Source organism: Ascaphus truei, chromosome 9, assembly GCF_040206685.1.
Source record: "Ascaphus truei isolate aAscTru1 chromosome 9, aAscTru1.hap1, whole genome shotgun sequence".
NCBI lineage: Eukaryota > Metazoa > Chordata > Amphibia > Anura > Ascaphidae > Ascaphus > Ascaphus truei.
In genome coordinates, this window is record NC_134491.1 from 60,101,418 (window position 1) to 60,118,864 (window position 17,447).

Sequence of the window (17,447 nt, forward strand, 5' to 3'; positions counted from 1 at the left end):
CTACTGCATGACTTTGGGCACTATTGCTAAGCCTGCTGTCTACAAGCACTCCTAAATCCTTCTCCATCAAGGATTCCCCCAATTTATCCCCATCTAATTTGTAAGTCACCGGTTTATTCTTGCTTCCCAAATGCATAACCTTACATGTATCTGTATTAAACCTCATCTGCCATTTACCTGCCCAAGTTTCCAGTCTCTCCAAGTCCTTGTGGAGAGAAATGACATCCTGCTCTGATTCTACTACCTTAAACAATTTAGTATCATCAGCAAAGATGGAGACTTTGCTCTTGAATCAACCTCAACTTCATTAATAAAAAAAGTTAAAAAGCAGGGGTCCCAGTACCGATCCCTTAGGTACTCCACTCACGACCTTAGCCCAACCTTAAAGTTCAATTTATGACTGTCCATTTATGACCAGTTTTTAATCCAGGTGCATATATTTTTACGGAGTCCAATTTGCTTTATTTTGTACACCAACCTCGTGTGGAACCGTATCAAAAGCCTTTGCAAATAGGAGAACAAGTCACAGCTGTCCTTACAGGCAGATATTGGCTTCATTATCCTCCCGATCCAGGTACATATACCACATTGGAGCAATGAGCATATGAGACTATATTCTCAAATCACACTCATGTGAATTATTGTCTTAAAAATAAATAAATCTGAAAATCAGCTTTATTTACATATGCCGTTTTGTCCATCACGCTGAAGCACTGGTTCTTGGAACTTTGTTCTTTTTTTTTTTGCCTTACGTATACAGATAAGTGTGAAAATAGAAATTAAAATGCACAGGATTCCCATGATCCCCTTCCATTTAGTGCACAATATAACATAGTATATTAAAAGATAGACCAATTTTTACATATTTGACCTACTCATCCACAGATCATACAGTACACACAAACGCTCCCAATCCGAAACAAACATTAGCCCCCACTTGTAATCTAAAAATACTGGTTAAACCAATGTATTTTTTTTTTTTTAAAAGTCTAAACTGGAGGGCTAGCAAACGTAATATAAAATGGTATTAAGCAATTTACTAGTCGGTGTTGAACTCCAGAAAAGGGAGACCACTGGTAACTCTCTCAGGTCCAGGGGGCCCCTGAAGTTTAAAATAGAGAGGTAGAGGTGTGTGTGCATGGTATTGCGGCTTTAGCTGTCGGTTTATGGCTATTAGTGATGCACTGTGGCCCTCTGCTGTTGAGACTTACAATTACAGTGGGCATGAGATAGAAGATGGATTACAGACAGAGACATTATTATAGTTTATTTGTAATGCACCAACATATTCCACAGGGTGGTACAATTGGGGGGGGGGGGCAGCAGAGTTACATAACAATAAGTACAGGCATGCACAAACAGGTAATGAAGGCCCCGAGAACTTAGTATCTAGAACAGGGGTGGGCAACGTCGGTCCTCCAGGGCCACCAAATACACATATGATTCAAATCAAACTTTATTGGCATGACAAAAGAACATTTCAGAATGGCCAAAGCGCGCGCGTGTGTGTGGGGAATGTACATTGTCCCTTTTCCAGGCTCAATATTTGCAATTATTATTTCGTATAAAAAACAAAAAGGAAGGTGGGATTGTATTATTATTATTATTATTTTGATGCTGGAGGGGCTTACAACACGAAGAAACACAAAGTGATGATAGGCGATGGAAAGGAGGGTGGGCGTTGCAGTAGCACCACTGTCTGATGTTGGACAATCCAGTTGAGGATCCAAATCCTTTTGGGTTGGGATTCATTCAAAATCATCTTTTTAACACCGACTACCCAATCATTTCACACTGTGGATCAATATATAGTGAGCAACAAAGGCTGGTGCCCCAATGCTGCAGAGAAGAGGCGAATCTTATATAATGTATCGTCTGGAAAACCGTGCACCAGCATGCATGAAGTAACTATATGTATTTTTTATTTATTTATTATTTATAAAATGTTTTACCAGGAAGTAATACATTGAGAGTTATCTCTCGTTTTCAAGTATGTCCTGGGATTAGAGTTAAAATGACAAATAATACATGGTTACAAATACACAGTTACATTAAGTGATCAGGGTATACATTATATACAGGACATAGCATGCACAGTTAAAGAAAATATATATTATGGGCGTATGTAACTGTTACAGACCAGGTTAAAATGTGAGACAGCTTTAGTTTTGGAAGAACTTATACTGGTGGGGGCTGTGAGAGTCTCCGGTAGGTTGTTCCAGTTTTGGGGTGCACGGTAAGAGGAGGAGGAGCGGCAGGATACTTTGCTGAACCTTGGGACCATGAACAGTCTTTTGGAGTCAGATCTCAGGTGATAAGTGCTGCATGTGGTAGGGGTGAGGAGCTTGTTCAGATAGATGGGTAGCTTGCCCAGAAAGTATTTGAAGACAAGACAGGAAAGGTGAACTTTGTGCCTAGAATATATCTTGGTGTAGCGCCAGCTGTGTACACAGCGCTTCACAGCAGTAATACACGTAACAAAAGAATAAGAGACGTAATGAGAAGAGCTGCAGACAAAAATAAAAACATTAATAAAAAAAGGAGTCCCTGCCCCGGAGAGCTTACAATCCAAGTATAATATATACTTGATTCTTGTACGAGCACTGTTAAAAGCAGGGGAAAATGCAAAGTCACCCAAAGGCTTTATTTTCCGAGATGGTAAAAGAATAGAAAAACACACACACATTTTGGGCATTCAAATCCAATTAAAAAAAAAAAAAAAGACAATATTTACAAAACATAAACACGAAGCCGCAGATCCACTAAAGAGTACCACGCTTTAATACGCCTTTACTCCCCAAGGCCGGCCCAAGCTTGGTGCCCTTTTGTGGATCTGAACCCAAGTGGTACTGCCTTACTAAAAGGCATGAATTTATTCCCTGGGGCAGTTTTGCAAAAAACTCGGTGCGGTCTCGGGGTGACTTTTGCAAAGGCTGTGAACGTTTTATTGTAAAAAATAAAGAGAATATGTACAATTTTATCAGTATGAGAATGTCTAATGGGCAGCGGTGCCCACCTCCAGTTCTCAAGCCCCACCCTCCCAACAGGTCAGGTTTTCGAGATGTCCCAGCTTCAGCACAGGTGGCTCAATCAGAGGCTCAGTCAACTGAGCCACCTGTGATGAAGCAGAGATGTCCTGAACCTAACCTTGAGGACTGGAGTTGAGCACCCGTCTTATGGGCCCCACGCATTTCACACCATCGTGCACACGTCTTAATAAATTTACACAAACGTCTCAAAGTGAAAAAGCATGACAACTGCACACGTCTCTACTAAAGGAAGAAGCCTGGTTCAAAAGCGCCAGCTCCATGTGCCCCAATTAGATGGCAAGTTTTTCTGGGAAGAAACTCACTGCACTTGCATAATTCTATGTAAAACGCTCCTGACAGTGCCAGTGCTATAATTAAAAAAATATTATTATTAAAAGCAGAGGGGAGATTCTGCCCGACAAGATTTGTATCTTTTGTATCCCTCAAAACTGGGTTTAACACACCAGTTACGTGGCAGAAAAGCCTCGCCCCGTCTGCAAACGCAAACCTCTCACTAATACTGCTGCAGTCCCGCTGCTACGCCGCGCAGAAGGGACGATGATGTTATCTCAGATATTGTTCCTGCTCCTCTTCACAGATGCTGAACAGCTCCTCCTGCTTCTCGTCTGTATCCGGAAGGTCTCTCCAAAGCAACACGTTCATGCCTGAAAACGAACACCAACATGCATTTTTCTTTTTAACCTCTTCGCTGCCAGAATGGGCCTGCAACGCACGTGTGATACGATCCGGCATGGTTCTGTAGCCTTGTACCTTTACGAGGTTGTACCTTGTACCACATAGCCGGCCACAAAAATATCATTTTGTGAACAATTTAACAAAATTGGATTGTCTTCATTAAATAAATCGAACGGTGCTAAAAGCAGAGATTTGGTTTTCGGGTGTCTGTGGAAAGTAATTGCATTTTTCAGGGGCCTACTATGAATTGGGGAAGTGCTTGTTAAGCTAATGTTTTCTTTACTTTTATCCCATCTTGTCCTTACCAGAAAAATCAATAAATATAAAAAAGGGGAGAGGGCGAGATGGGGCTTTGCTTGTGCAAACTCTTGTTGAACAAACAGTGACCCAAGACAAAAAGGGATCAAAATCAAACCCTGTCGTTTTTTCCTCCGCAACATTACCAAGATACGCCATTTCCTCTGTTGCCCAACTCTGACACAGGCCCTCATTCTCTCCTGTCTCGACTACTGTAACCTCCTGCCTCTCACCTGTCTCCCTACAAGCTATCCTAAATGTTGCTGCCAGAATCACTCTACTATTTCCGAAATCCCTCTTGGCTTCCTATCAAAACCCGTATCACACACTCAATTCTCCTCACTTTTAAAGCTTTACACTCTTCTGCCCCTCCTTACATCTCAGCCCTAATTTCTCGCTATGCACCACCCAGACTCTTGCGTTCTGCTCAAAGATGTCTTCTCTTTACCCCCTTTGTATCTAAAGCCCTCTCCCGCCTTAAACCTTTCTCACTGAATGCCCCACACCTCTAATGCCCTTCCCCTAGCACCCTCTCTATCCACTAGCACCCTCTCTATCCACCTTTAAGACCTACCTCAAAAACACAACTGCTTAAGGAAGCGTATGAGCAGCTCTATTGGTGATAATTAAACACCTCATACATAAACCATGGCCCTTTGCAGACACACTTACCAGAATGCCCTCCTACGGTCTCTGTATGTTTTTCCTACCTACCAATTAGATTGTAAGCTCTTTGGATCAGAGACTCCTTTTCCTAAATATCACTTTTATGCCTGAAGCACTTCTCCCCTTTGTGTTATTTATATGATTGTCACGTGTATTACTGTTGTGAAGCGCTATGTACATTAATGGCGCTACTGTATATAAATAAAGACACACATACCCAAGTCTCAGCTCACAATGTTTACAAACCAACTATAAAATAGGATTTTAAATAAATACTTATAGCCGTCAGATTATGTAAAAATAATAATAATAATATTTTACACAGGGTGGGAATAAGGGATCCCAGAGCCAAAACGCAACTATTTTCAGCACAGGCGTTCCCCCGGTGTACAAGATAGTTACTGGTGAAGTTACTAGATTTAAAGTTCCAGCAAGGGAAACAAAATGGCTGCCAAATGTCACCGGCTTCCTATTTGATGGCCCTTTAAAAAAACAAAAAAAACGAAAAAAAAAAACCAGGAAGTATCGCAGAAGCCAGGGGGTCCTTGCAGCTGGAAATAGTGTGATTCCGCTCTGGAAGATCCCCCCACCCCAATCCTATAAAGTCGAGGTTAATTAGGATAGATTGCTCTTTTACACAGGTCACTGTCATTAAAAACACTTTGCCATAAAGAGGGTATGATCCCTTAAACAGGTCACGGTGATTGGCACACTTAAGTCCCAAGAGGGAGTGACCACTTTACCCCTTTTGCTGTCAGAGAAGGGGTAAACTACGAGGAGTGTTTGTTGTGGGCTTTAATCTCAGCTACGCGGCACAGATCTCCAATAGATTTGCCAACCATCGTCTCCAGGAATGCAGAACAAGTGTAACCTGGCAGCTCCCCTGTGCTCAGATCAGAGGTGTGCGCGGGCTGCTTTATCTCCAGCAAACACATGTTACCCGAGCGTTATTGAGCAGAGAACAATGACTCCTTTGACAGCCCTAACAGACATGACAGCCTGGACTCAAATCAAAGCAGCGGGGCCACCTCGGCCGTACACCCGCTCGTGCGAAGGAGTTAGAAATAGGCGACACCCCAAAAGGTTATTTTTGCTTCCGTTTTATGTATTGTTTTCCCAGGTCAGGTTCAATCGGTCCCTGCTTCAGCACAGGTGGCTCAATCTTTGACTGAGCCTCGGATTGAGCCACCTGTGCTGAAACGTGGATATCCTGAAAACCTGACCCGTGGTGGGGGGACACGACTTGATGACTGGAGTTAAGCACCTCTCCTATAGAAGTTAAAGCATCAATCTTCCCCCTCTTCCTCCCGAAGCCTATGACCCTTTAACTCGTATAATGTTAGTATCCCGCACCCTAACGTGTGGGTGCACCAGCCCACTCTCCGCCCCATTTTGGCCTGTGTGATGCAGGAGATTTAAACTGCCATTTTGTTTCCCCGGGAGGAAGTCCCTGGGAGCTGAAAACAAGCTATTTTTTCCCACACTGGAGACCCCCTCGCTCCCTGTCCTGCTGTAAGGCCAGAGTATGTAACATGCGAGTGCCTCATTGCGTGATCATGTATGTGCCACACGGAGATGCAGGTTTCTCACCCGAGGGGTCCAGCCGGTTGATGCTGCACACGGATCTGCTGTGGAACATCCAGAAGTGGCCGTTGTTGCCGGACAGCAGGCAGGGCTGGCATGGCGTGACCACGTGGTAGCCCACGACGTTGCCACTAAAGCAGTCAAAAACGGGGGAACAGAAAAGCCTCAGCGATCTCCCATTTGAAGACACCTCCCACACATGGTCCGTCCTTAAACCCTCCAGTGCCAGAAGGGTCTTCCACGCGTCGCAGGCCCTGAAGGGGTTAACCAACTCACAAATAAAAATACTCTAACTTAAAGAAATGGTCTCCCCCAAATCTTCGTTTTTTGGTTGATTTTTCGCTTGCTTATTTAATTCCCTGGCGTCAGCAATTACCATGGGAACTTCGGCTGTACGAACGTGTGCGAATGGCTGTGGCCATTTTAACTTCCCAGTTAAGCAACAGGTAACTCCAGAATTAAAAATAAATAAAAATGGGTTGAATTGCCAATAACCACAGCAAAAAATAAAAAAAGGGAAGGACTTTGCAATGGTAAGAAGGGGATTCATTTTTTTTATGGCGATTAGAACTGATTTCTGTTTCAAGTGGCTCCCACTTACCATTTCAGACAGGCCACGTTTTTCAGTTTGCACCTGCAGGCTTCTAAGAAATAACAGCTCCCCACAAAGTCCACGGCCCTGTAAGTAGAAAGAAAGATTACATACAATGCAGGAGTGAGCCGGCAGTGGGGTGAATACACAGAGCCAGACTCCAAGTGCCCTAGAGCAGGGGCGCTCAACTCCAGTCCTCAAGCCCCCTAACAGGCCAGGTTTTCAGGATATCACAGCTTCAGCACAGGTGGCTCAATAAGAGGCTCAGTCGGAGACAGAGCCTCCGATTGAGCCACCTGTGCTGAAGTAGGGACTGATTGAGCTACCTGTGCTGAAGTAGGGACTGATTGAGCCCCCTTCTCTGGCGTATATACGGGGCAGTGAAAAAAAAACGATGAAGGGTTTCCCCTGCCCCTTCACTCGTAATCACAGAATAACTAGCTCTGCCACTGTAAGCTCTGTGGGAGAGGGGCTTATTAAAGTCCGCAAACCTGAATCTTAAGAACTTCCCCCCCCATCCCACTATTTCTAGAAGAGGGGACACCCAAGTTCCCAAGATACTGATTAAGTTACCAGCATCACTTCCTGGTTTTTAAAGGGGATTTAAATGGGCATCCAATAGGAAGCCACAACCGATGATATGGCAACCTCCTATTGGCCAGAGACTTACTTGCCATTTATCTCCCCTGGAGGGAGATTTAAACCTCGTCACCACACCTGTAAGTAGCTTGTAAATGGGGGTAGGGTAAAGAGGGGGTCCCCAGAGCACAGATCGAGGGGAGGGGGATTTCTGCTTTAATAGAATTCCTTTTCTTTGCCAAAATGTGTTGCAGATTTTTGAACCAATTTCCCCCAAGTTTTGCAGCAAGGAGACTGAACAGACTCTCTCTCTCTCTCACTGTTTCTCAAACACTAACATGAGAGTGCGCACTGACTTACTGTGTGGGAGGAATGTCCGTAGAATACATCTCCTGGTTTGTGTCTGCAAGGAGCACGGCTTTCATTCCACGGACGCTCAGCCCCTGCTGACAGAACCTGCAGCACAGGACAGAGACGGATCGGTTCTTAAACATGCAGGCTCCAGTGGACATGATGCTGGTTCAGCTCTGGGGGAGAGAAGAGATTAGGACAGGAGTGAGTAATTAAATAGCAGTAAGTAGTCAGCTTCCTATCTGCTAAAAAAAATAAATATTAGCAGATGTTCGCCCTGCAAATATATTTATTCCCCATACTGTAAAAAACGGTGTCCATTTTCACCCCGCTGATTGTCAAAATAAGACAATAAGACGCGTCCGTTACGTATTAGGGGTTAAGCTTAGGGTTGTTGGGGTAAGGGTTAATGGGTAAAGGTTATTAGGGTAAGGGGTTAAGTTTATTAGAGTTAGGGGAAGTGGTTCGAGGACACATTACCTGCAGCGTCCAGAAGGTCCCGCCAATGAAGCGGCGGCTGAACAGCCGCGTCCAAACGTCTTGCACCGCCTACTTGTATCCCCGCTAAACGGTTTTTAATTTGTGGGTTTTATGCCTGAAAACGGAGCCAAAAAATAAAAACGAAGTTCACTCAACCGCTACTTTGTAACAGCAATGACTGTTAAAGAACCTCAGCAGACACGCTCAGGATAAGTGCAGAGATGTAGCCACGTACGGTCACCGGGACCAAGGGCCAAACATGTAGGTCATTTTCCCCCTCGGCAAACATGTTTCAATAAACCAAGTTATTTTGAACAACATTTTTTGGTCGCCCTCTTCAAATGTGAGCGGATGGTGATGTGTCGCTGCATCTCTACAATGTGCCTGCACTTTTCCAGCGGAGTCTCACGCCGGAGTAGTCCTAAGGCTGCGCTTATAGTGCCGGCGACAGAGATGCGACGTCACGGCGAAACAAATGCATTGCCAGCGTCGCGTGCGCTTATAGTAAGCGCGGCGCGACGGATTGGTCACGACACTGTCACTATAAGCGCAGCCTAACTCAACAACTGCAGAGCGTAGCTCCCACGGAAGATGCGAGTAAGAGATTTTTCGGTTGTGTGTGTGTGTGTGTTTGGAGACACACACACACACACACACACACACACACACACACCTGGAGGGGGTAAGCTGCATATATAAAAAGGTGTAGGAGAATACTTTTGCACCTGGCAATTCAATGATTGATATGTGGATACTACAGATGCCTAAATAGGTGCTATTTCCAATTTAACCAGCCCCCCTTCTCACTCCACATACATCTAAGGAATACTTCATCCTTTTATTGATCTAAGAAGTTTCAATACAAATATATGGCGTTTGAGCATTTTTTGGAGCCCCAGGTATCTTATTACTAGACTATTATCAAGCTCAGGATACGGCAGCTTCTCCGAGATGCATCTTTGAAGTGTGTGGAAAACTGGTCTGTGCTGCCGAGTGGAGAACACTCTACAACAGGATAGAGCTATAGATACACACCTCTTGGTTGGCTACTAATTGGTTAAGGCCAGGGGTTAATAGCAGGAAGGGGCTCACTAGGTTCTGCCCCTCCCACTTTGCCTTGTCACCAGTGATGTCATCATGGAGAGCATGTGTTTGTATAAGAAGCCACGCCCGTATCCCAGAAAGCAGTTCTTCAGAGTTCGAACTGAGGTTCTCAAGTCCTGTAAATAGGTTTGTGTTTCTAGTCTGCAGATAGTTATGCATTGTCACTATTTATTATTTTAAAGTTCGTAATGTGCCCTGTTCTTAAAGCAGCAAACCCGCTTTTCTTTTTCAAATAGGATTGAAGCAGGGGGTCTCTATTAGCTGAATGGCGTTCATTTCAGCTATGGGGACCCCCTGCTCCACGAAATATTTGCCTCCGTAGGGGGTGCCGGTAGCATCTCCGGCTGGGCATGGCTAACATAATGGCGACGTAAAGCTCCCACATCTCAATAGTAAGCCGTGACATCATCCCTTGCAGCTTCCTATTGGTCAGTGTGACCAGGACCTTTAGACCTGCTACCGGCACCCACTGTGGAGGCTACTATCTTGTGGGGGGAGCTAACATTAACACAGTTCAGCTGCAGAGACCACCTACTTCATACATACATACAACATATTCTGCTGCTTTAAGTCAGCGCCTGTATAGAGGATCAGGGTGCTCTTTAGCTATTGGGGAAGTATGCAGCATAATTCACTTAGGGTTGCCCATACTGTAACCAGAACTTACAGTATGTTGCATCAGTCCGACGGAAGGTTCTTAGTGCACCATTGTCTTCCATGCAAGATGTTCCCACTCCATCCTTTGCGATGGGCGACTATGAGTAGGATCTCCTCTGCATAGGACCAGACTCTTCTAGAGAAGGATTTTCCCACGTGCTCTGCATCATCTCTCAATATATGTGAAGTGTTTCATTTAAGGGGTTTACATACCTTAGCGGCCTCCAAGTGGCAGAGGGAGTCGCTGCGAAGCACCTGCTGCAATTTGGTCGTGGCCAAACGTCCTAGACCGCTATTAGAAGGCCTGAGAGACTGAGCCGGTACATTCATATTCTGTAACTACCAGATGCGACACCCATCGGGAGCCGGGGAAGGGCCGTTACAGACACACGGGTTGTTGCAGCCGTGGGTAGGAGCTTCTCCCCGCTCCTGTCAGCTGCATAAGGCTGCGATTATAGTAGGCGTGATGGCACGTGCAACTTCGCGCGAACTGCAGCAGCCGTATTGGGCCGGCCACAGTGCGTGCGGGCACGATGCAGAGCGACCGCGCTACACATTTTTCAAACGACAAAGGATTGGGTTTTTTTTTTGCGAGACAGCCGCGTCACGTGAGCCGTTCAGCCAATGAGGGCGAACCAGCCTGGCGAAGCGTTTGCCCCGCCTCCCCAATCACAGAGCACTTATCACTCGGGCGACAGGCGCGCAACACCATGGGCTCCGTCGCGTGCCCCCCTACTATAATCGCGGCCTAATGCTGGCACACTGCTGAATACTGTCCCAATCCTCTTTACACTGGGAACTAGTGGGGAGCAGCTGTGACCCACATCAGCAACATTATACAATTAAGGTTCCTCCCCAAAAAAGGAACATACAGTTGTGTGAAAAAGAAAGTACACCCTCTTTGAATTCTATGGTTTTACATATCATAAAATTAGGTAAATATAACCTCAGATGAACAACACATGACATATTACACTGTGTGTGTGTGTGTGTGTGTGTGTGTGTGTACACATGACATATTACACTGTCATGATTTATTTAACAAAAATAAAGCCAAAATGGAGAAGCTGTGTGAAAAACTAAGTACACCCTTACTGCTTCCATAGGAATTAAGAGGCTAAGTAGCAGACAGGTGCTGCTAATCAAATGCCCTTGATTAATTGATCATCAGCAAGTGTGACCACCTCTATAAAAGCCGACGTTTTAGCAGTTTGCTGGTCTGGAGCATTCAGGGGTGTGTTAACACAATGCCAAGGAGGAAAGACATCAGCAATGATCTTAGAGAAGCAATTGTTGCTGCCCATCAATCTGGAAAGGGTTATAAGGCCATTTCCAAACAATTTAAAGTCCATCATTTTGCAGTGAGAAAGATTATTCAAAAGTGGAAAACATTCAAGACAATTGCCAATCTTCCCAGGAGTGGACATCCCAGCAAATTCACCCCAAGGTCAAACCGTGCAATGCTCAGAGAAATTGCAAAAAAAAACAAGAGTTACATCTGATTAAGTTGAGACATTAGGGGGTCTGACATAACAATTTTAGAGTCAAAGCAGCCATTTTGTCTGACTATTTTTGTTAGCCATCTTGTTATTGTTCTAGTCCTTGTCTGTCAATTACGTTGTAATGTGCTGTGCTTGTGTCTTCCCTTTTGTCTTCTTTCTGTATGAAAGCTGCATGAAAGTTATAGTGGGTTAAAAGATTTTTCGCTCTCAGTGTTTACCAGCTCTGACCAGCCCAGCTGCAGAAGAAGGGAGGGGGCATACAGCCTTGAGGAGTGAGATTAGAATTAGAGAAGAGTTCTCACATTTAAGTGCCAGGTAAAGTCTTGAGAAGTGAGATCAGAATTAGAACCAACTTCTCAGCATTTGAGTGTCTGGTGGTCTCAGAGATAGAAATCATTTCTCACATTCAACCCCTTAAAGAATGTATGTATCATTTCATTTTTGTTATGTATTACAAGATTATGTCATTTTAGGTGACGCACACTTCCATCATTTGTTATGTATTGCAAACTTACATCAGTTTTAGCATTGTTATGTATTACAAAATGATGTCATATTTAGTGATGTGCAAGCCCCCCCATAAAGGGGTGGAGCTTTAGGTTTTAGGGTATAAATATATGGCATACCATGTTATTGTTGGAGAGCTTTTGTTTTGAAGCTGTCTCCGTTGTGCACTTGACTTGAATAAATTCACGTGTTATTCTGTTTCAAAATAACCTCAGACTGTGTTTTTTATTTACGCTTTTCTCACATCTCACACTCTACAGGCCTCAGTTAGCATGTTAAATGTTAAAGTTCATGACAGTACAATTAGAAAAAGACTGAACAAGAAGTGTTTGTTTGGAAGGGTTGCCAGGAGAAAGCCTCTTCTCTCTAAAAAGAACATGGCAGCACGGCTTAGGTTTGCAAAGTTGCATCTGAACAAACCACAAGACTTCTTCAACAATGTCCTTTGGACAGACGAGACCAAAGTGGAGATGTTTGGCCATAATGCACAGAGCCATGTTTGTTTTTCGCCAAACACAGCATATCAGCACAAACACCTCATACCAACGGTCAAGCACGGTGGTGGAGGGTGATGATTTGGGCTTGTTTTTGCAGCCACAGGACCTGGGAACCTTGCAGTCATTGAGTCGACCATGAACTCCTCTGAATACCAAAGTATCATCAGAAGACATCAAATGTGAGGCCATCTGTCCGACAGCTAAAGCTTGGCCGAAATTGGGTCATGCAACAGGACAATGATCCCAAGCACACAAGCAAATCTACAACAGAATGGCTGAAAAAGAAAAGAATCAAGGTGTTGCAATGGCCCAGTCAAAGTCCAGATCTCAATATGGAAAGTAGGCTAAAGCGCTCAAATGCAGGTGCAATGAATAAAAAAAGCCAAAACCACTAAACCAGATCTCAACCTGATTGAAATGGTGTGGCTGGACCTTAAGAGAGCGGTGCATAAACAAATGCCCACAAACCTCAATGAACGGAAGCAACGTTGTAAAGAAGAGTGGGCCAAAATTCCTCCACAACGATGTGAGAGACTGATAAATCCATACAGAAAGCCTTGCCAACCAACACTGAGAACGCATCTGTACCATAGAGTCCGGAGGTTCCGGCCACACCGGAACTGACGTGAGACCCCCGGCGTGGATGCGGAAGTATTCCGGAGAGCAGGGCACCTGCCACATGTTACACACCTCGCTAAATACCATCTTAAGTGTAAGCCTTAAATTGTATTTACTGTTTGTCAATATATCTTTCGATCTACACTATTGGTTTGTTCTTTCATGATTGGCTGCTGATATTGCTGCATACCTATGGGAACATCTACCCCTTGAGTTGAATGACTGCTCATTATATCTGCTCTATTGTGAGTAGCCATTTGCGAGCCTTGAAAAACAGGATCTTGAAAAAGAGCGTATAGCTCGAAACGCGTTGGTGTGGCCCGTGGGCTAGTTTTTGTACTTGATGCTTTGATTCATTAAACATTTTTCATTTTATGGGACACACTCTCTTGCAGTTTTTCTTTTTCACTGTCTACAGTAGTGCTCCAACTTTCCTTTGCCTGCTTGCTTGGATTTCGTGGAGAAACGGAGGCACACACCTGTGGAGGAAGATCACACAGAAGACCCTACGGATGTGAGTAATTTTACTCTTGTACACCTTTTTATTTGTCCACATAGATGCTTATATGTCTGGACAGTAGCCAGTGGGAGTTGTTACTAATCCTATAGTGGAACTCCATCCAACTATTCAATGAACGGTGGATTCAGGTGTTGTTCATTATATGATCATTGGTCTGTATATTCAAGTGATACTCCAAGGATTTACACAGTGAGGAATCAGTTTATTCAGGCTTGTATAAGCTACTTATCTGTGTTTGAGCACCATACAGCTTTTTTCCCTCTTCATAAACAAATGCCCACAAACCTCAATGAACTGAAGCAACGTTGTAAAGAAGAGTGGGCCAAAATTCCTCCACAACGATGTGAGAGACTGATAAAGTCATACAGAAAACAATTACTTCAAGTTATTGCTGCTAAAGGTGGTTCTACAAGCTATTGAATCATAAATTATACTTAGTTTTTCACACATGGCTTTTCCATTTTGGCTTTATTTTTTTTACCTTGTTTCAAATGTCTTCTGATGATGTGTCGCGGCGTCATTTGCCATGGCAACATGACGCCAGAACGTCTGAGTCAAGGTAGGAGGGGGGGTGGCGCATGTGGAGAGGGGGACAGCCGGTAGGGGGGCACAGGGGAAAAAGATTGCCACGGCGACATGATGCGTCGCCACGGCAACATGATGACGTGACATCATAAAATGCCGGAGAAAGGCATGGGGGGGGGGAAGAGATGCAAACAAAAATAGGGCAGATTGGGTGAGCCAATGGTTTCTATCTGCCGTCAAATTCTATGAATATCAGACTTTCAACTTCAATCCTTTTCTACCACAGATTCTTTATAGTGGATTACATTTACTGGATGTAGGCCAACACTGTTCATTAATTCACCCTTTTTTAAGTACTTCTTTATGCAATGCTCTGGTACAGATTAAACATAGAGGCCCACTATAAGCCATTTATAGTTTAATGTGTGGTGATCTACCCTGCTTGTGAGATTGTGTGCACCTTGTTTATAGAAGCACCTTTATCCTATAAATAATGATAAGGCTATATTTGTTGGAGAAAGTCCCAGCACCTTATTAAAAAGAACAAGAAAATCTATATTATAATTAAGAAATTAATAGTAATTATGCTGGTTATGCTGGTTACTGACTTGGAAGGGGGATCCCTGCTTTTCTTGCCTCATTTCCCTATTAAAACTAGATATTTATTAATACTATAACATTTTTTGCATATATTTATAGTTGTAAAATGATATCAATACAGTAATATCAACGAAGATAGAAAAATAAACATGATCAGTAATAAAATGTGATTGGTAATATATTCCAATAAAATTATTTTTCTCTGGAATTCCAGCTGCTTTTCCCAATTAAAGAAAAAACCCTGGGTATTTATATCTGAATATAAATGTAAAAAATAGAGGAAGAGTTAAAAATGTCTGAATCCAGTACTCTAGGGGTTAAATTAGATTGGGGGGGGTGCCCTCCTCTCCTTACCTTGATTCCCAGGCGCTATTTCCGCCCTCCAACCTCCCTTCCGCATTGTTTGAATCTCCCGCGATAGACGCCTCCCTCTGATTGGCCAGCCGGCGCTTCATCAAAAAAATTCCTCAACCAACCGAATCCTTGCTACGCAACCCACCTCTATCTTCTGATTGGTGGCGGCTTTAACTCCGCCCTCCATTGTAATTTCCGGCATCCCATTGGGCGTTCGCGCCTGTCTGTCTGAACTCATCTACCCACGCCTCCTTTCTTTTCTCAGTCACGCCCCTTTCAGGGACGGCACGAGCACGCCCTCCCGTCCTCAGGCGTTCTCTAATTGGCTACTTCCCAGCCTTTCCAGGCAACGCCTGCCAGCCTCCTTCTAATGGACTAAGGAGCTGTCTATCATCACGTCTGGATGCTGCCATTGGTGCAAGCAGAGGAGTGGGCGGGATATTGGTATTCCATAGGGGTTTGTGGTTGCAAAAGCAGATCCCTGCCTGCTCTTTTCATGGATGGTAAGGGATGAGGGGATCAGCCACAGGACGTGTGAAAAGGCAGAAAATGCAGCTATAACAAGGTAAAGAAAAGGGGATCTGCATGCAGACTGGCTAATGCATAACCTCTGATTTATTGTTCCTGGTATAGGGGTGTGACTGATCCCCTATATGCATCATATAGTGTGAGGGAATGCAGAAGGGGGAGGTGAGAGGGGCTCACATGGAGGAAAGGGGGGGTCACATGGGAGAAAGGGGAAGGAGGGCTCATATGGCAGAAGGGGGCTCACATGGGAGAGGGAAAGGGGGGCTCACATGGGAGAGGGGGAGAAGGTAAGGGGGGCTCACATGGGAGAGGGTAAGGGGGGCTCACATGGAGAGGGTAAGGGGGGCTCACATGGGAGAGGGTAAGGGGGGCTCACATGGGAGAGGGTAAGGGGGGCTCACATGGGAGAGGGGAAGGGGGACTCACATGGGAGCGGGGAAGGGGGGCTCACATGGGAGAGGGGGAGAAGGGAAGGGGTGCTCACATGGGAGAAGGGGGGCTTATATGGGAGAAAGGGGGCTCACATGGGGATAAATATCTATATCTCTATATATCCTTTAATACACATGCATGCATCCACTCATAGGGACACTGTGTATGGCAACAGACTGGCATCCTATTGATGACCCCATTTTCATCCATGGAGAACAAAAGATCTGCTGGTTAGGGGAAAGGTCAGATTTATGCAGGCAACCTGCTGTTAAATGTCAGCATGGGATTTTGTGGTATACATTTAGTTGTAATATAGAGACAGGGGTGTTCCTTGAAAACCCCTAATCTGAGGACCCTGTAGGGTCAGTGAAACCGTATTTATTTTTGCTGACATCTGATTGCATCTGGGAAGGAGACCCATGAAATCACCAATGATTTGGTTCATGGATATGTTTGCCAGGGTGGGGTTGTTAAAGAATAGAGCCCACCCCTCTTCTATGGAGGGCTGGGAGCCACACACTCCCAGCTGCATTCATCAGGCGGCCTGCCAGATGCTTCTTAAATTCCTATACGTGGAACCCTACAAATGTTGACCCTTTAAGTGCTGGGGTTTACACGGTGTAGGGCAGGTGATGGGAGGGTTTACAGTGAATTAGCTAATTGGCTTTGATGAGCTGTGGTAAGTGGAATAACAAATTCGCCCTTTTGTTGTAGACAATTTAAAAAAAAAAAAAAACCCTCCCATTTCCTGCCTCATCATGTGGTCCCATGCTCTTTTGAAGTGGAGAAAGATGAAGGTTTTTCCTTCCTGGCTGACCTCCCTCCTTCCCCCACACCACAACCCCTCACCCCCTCTCTCACTTTCTGCCGGAAAGCATCCTTTAAACACTCTCCTTTTCCTCGCTCTTCCCCTCGTTTCTCCCCCCCCCCCCCTTTTGCTTGCTCTCAGACTCTTTCCTTGCGCGCCCCCTCCCCTTTCCTCGCGCGCCCCCTCCCTTTTCCTCGCGCGCCCCCTCCCTTTTCCTCGCGCTGCCCCCTCTCTTTTCCTCGCGCGCCCCCTCTCTTTTCTCACGCGCCCCCTCCCTTTTCCTCGCGCGCCCCCTCCCTTTTCCTCGCGCGCCCCCTCCCTTTTCCTCGCGCGCCCCCTCCATTTTCCTCTCGCTCCTCCATTTTCCTCGCGCCCCCCATTTTCCTCGCGCCCTCCCATTTTCCTCGCGCCGCCCCCCCATTTTCCTCGCGCCGCCCCCCCATTTTCCTCGCGCCGCCCCCCCATTTTCCTCGCGCCGCCCCCCCCATTTTCCTCGCGCCGCCCCCCATTTTCCTCGCGCC

At 45.2% G+C, this 17,447-nt stretch overlaps 2 protein-coding genes across 6 annotated transcripts in view; one reads left to right on the top strand and one right to left on the bottom strand.

Annotated features, from left to right (window-relative positions):
- Positions 1-1,252: 1,252 nt before the first annotated feature.
- FAM72A (family with sequence similarity 72 member A) lies at positions 1,253-15,462 on the bottom strand. 5 transcript variants are annotated; one of them, XM_075615159.1, is made up of 7 exons: positions 15,159-15,462; positions 10,249-10,327; positions 8,275-8,389; positions 7,804-7,970; positions 6,874-6,951; positions 6,279-6,403; positions 1,253-3,694 (listed from the first exon to the last, which is right to left on the bottom strand). In XM_075615159.1, exons 4-7 carry the CDS (start codon positions 7,953-7,955, stop codon positions 3,594-3,596), a joined length of 456 nt encoding a protein of 151 aa, XP_075471274.1. In that variant the 5' UTR covers positions 7,956-7,970; positions 8,275-8,389; positions 10,249-10,327; positions 15,159-15,462; the 3' UTR covers positions 1,253-3,593. The 5 variants fall into 5 exon arrangements, with proteins under 5 accessions (XP_075471274.1, XP_075471273.1, XP_075471275.1 ...); XM_075615158.1 differs by having other exon boundaries at positions 10,046-10,327; XM_075615160.1 differs by lacking the exon at positions 10,249-10,327.
- Positions 15,463-15,574: 112 nt separating this feature from the next.
- Positions 15,575-17,447, top strand: part of SRGAP2 (SLIT-ROBO Rho GTPase activating protein 2) — a 58,126-nt gene continuing 56,253 nt past the window's right edge. Inside the window, exon 1 of the mRNA XM_075615155.1 lies at positions 15,575-15,723. The gene's annotated coding sequence lies outside the window, so the exon portion shown is untranslated. The remainder of the gene's footprint in view (positions 15,724-17,447) is intronic.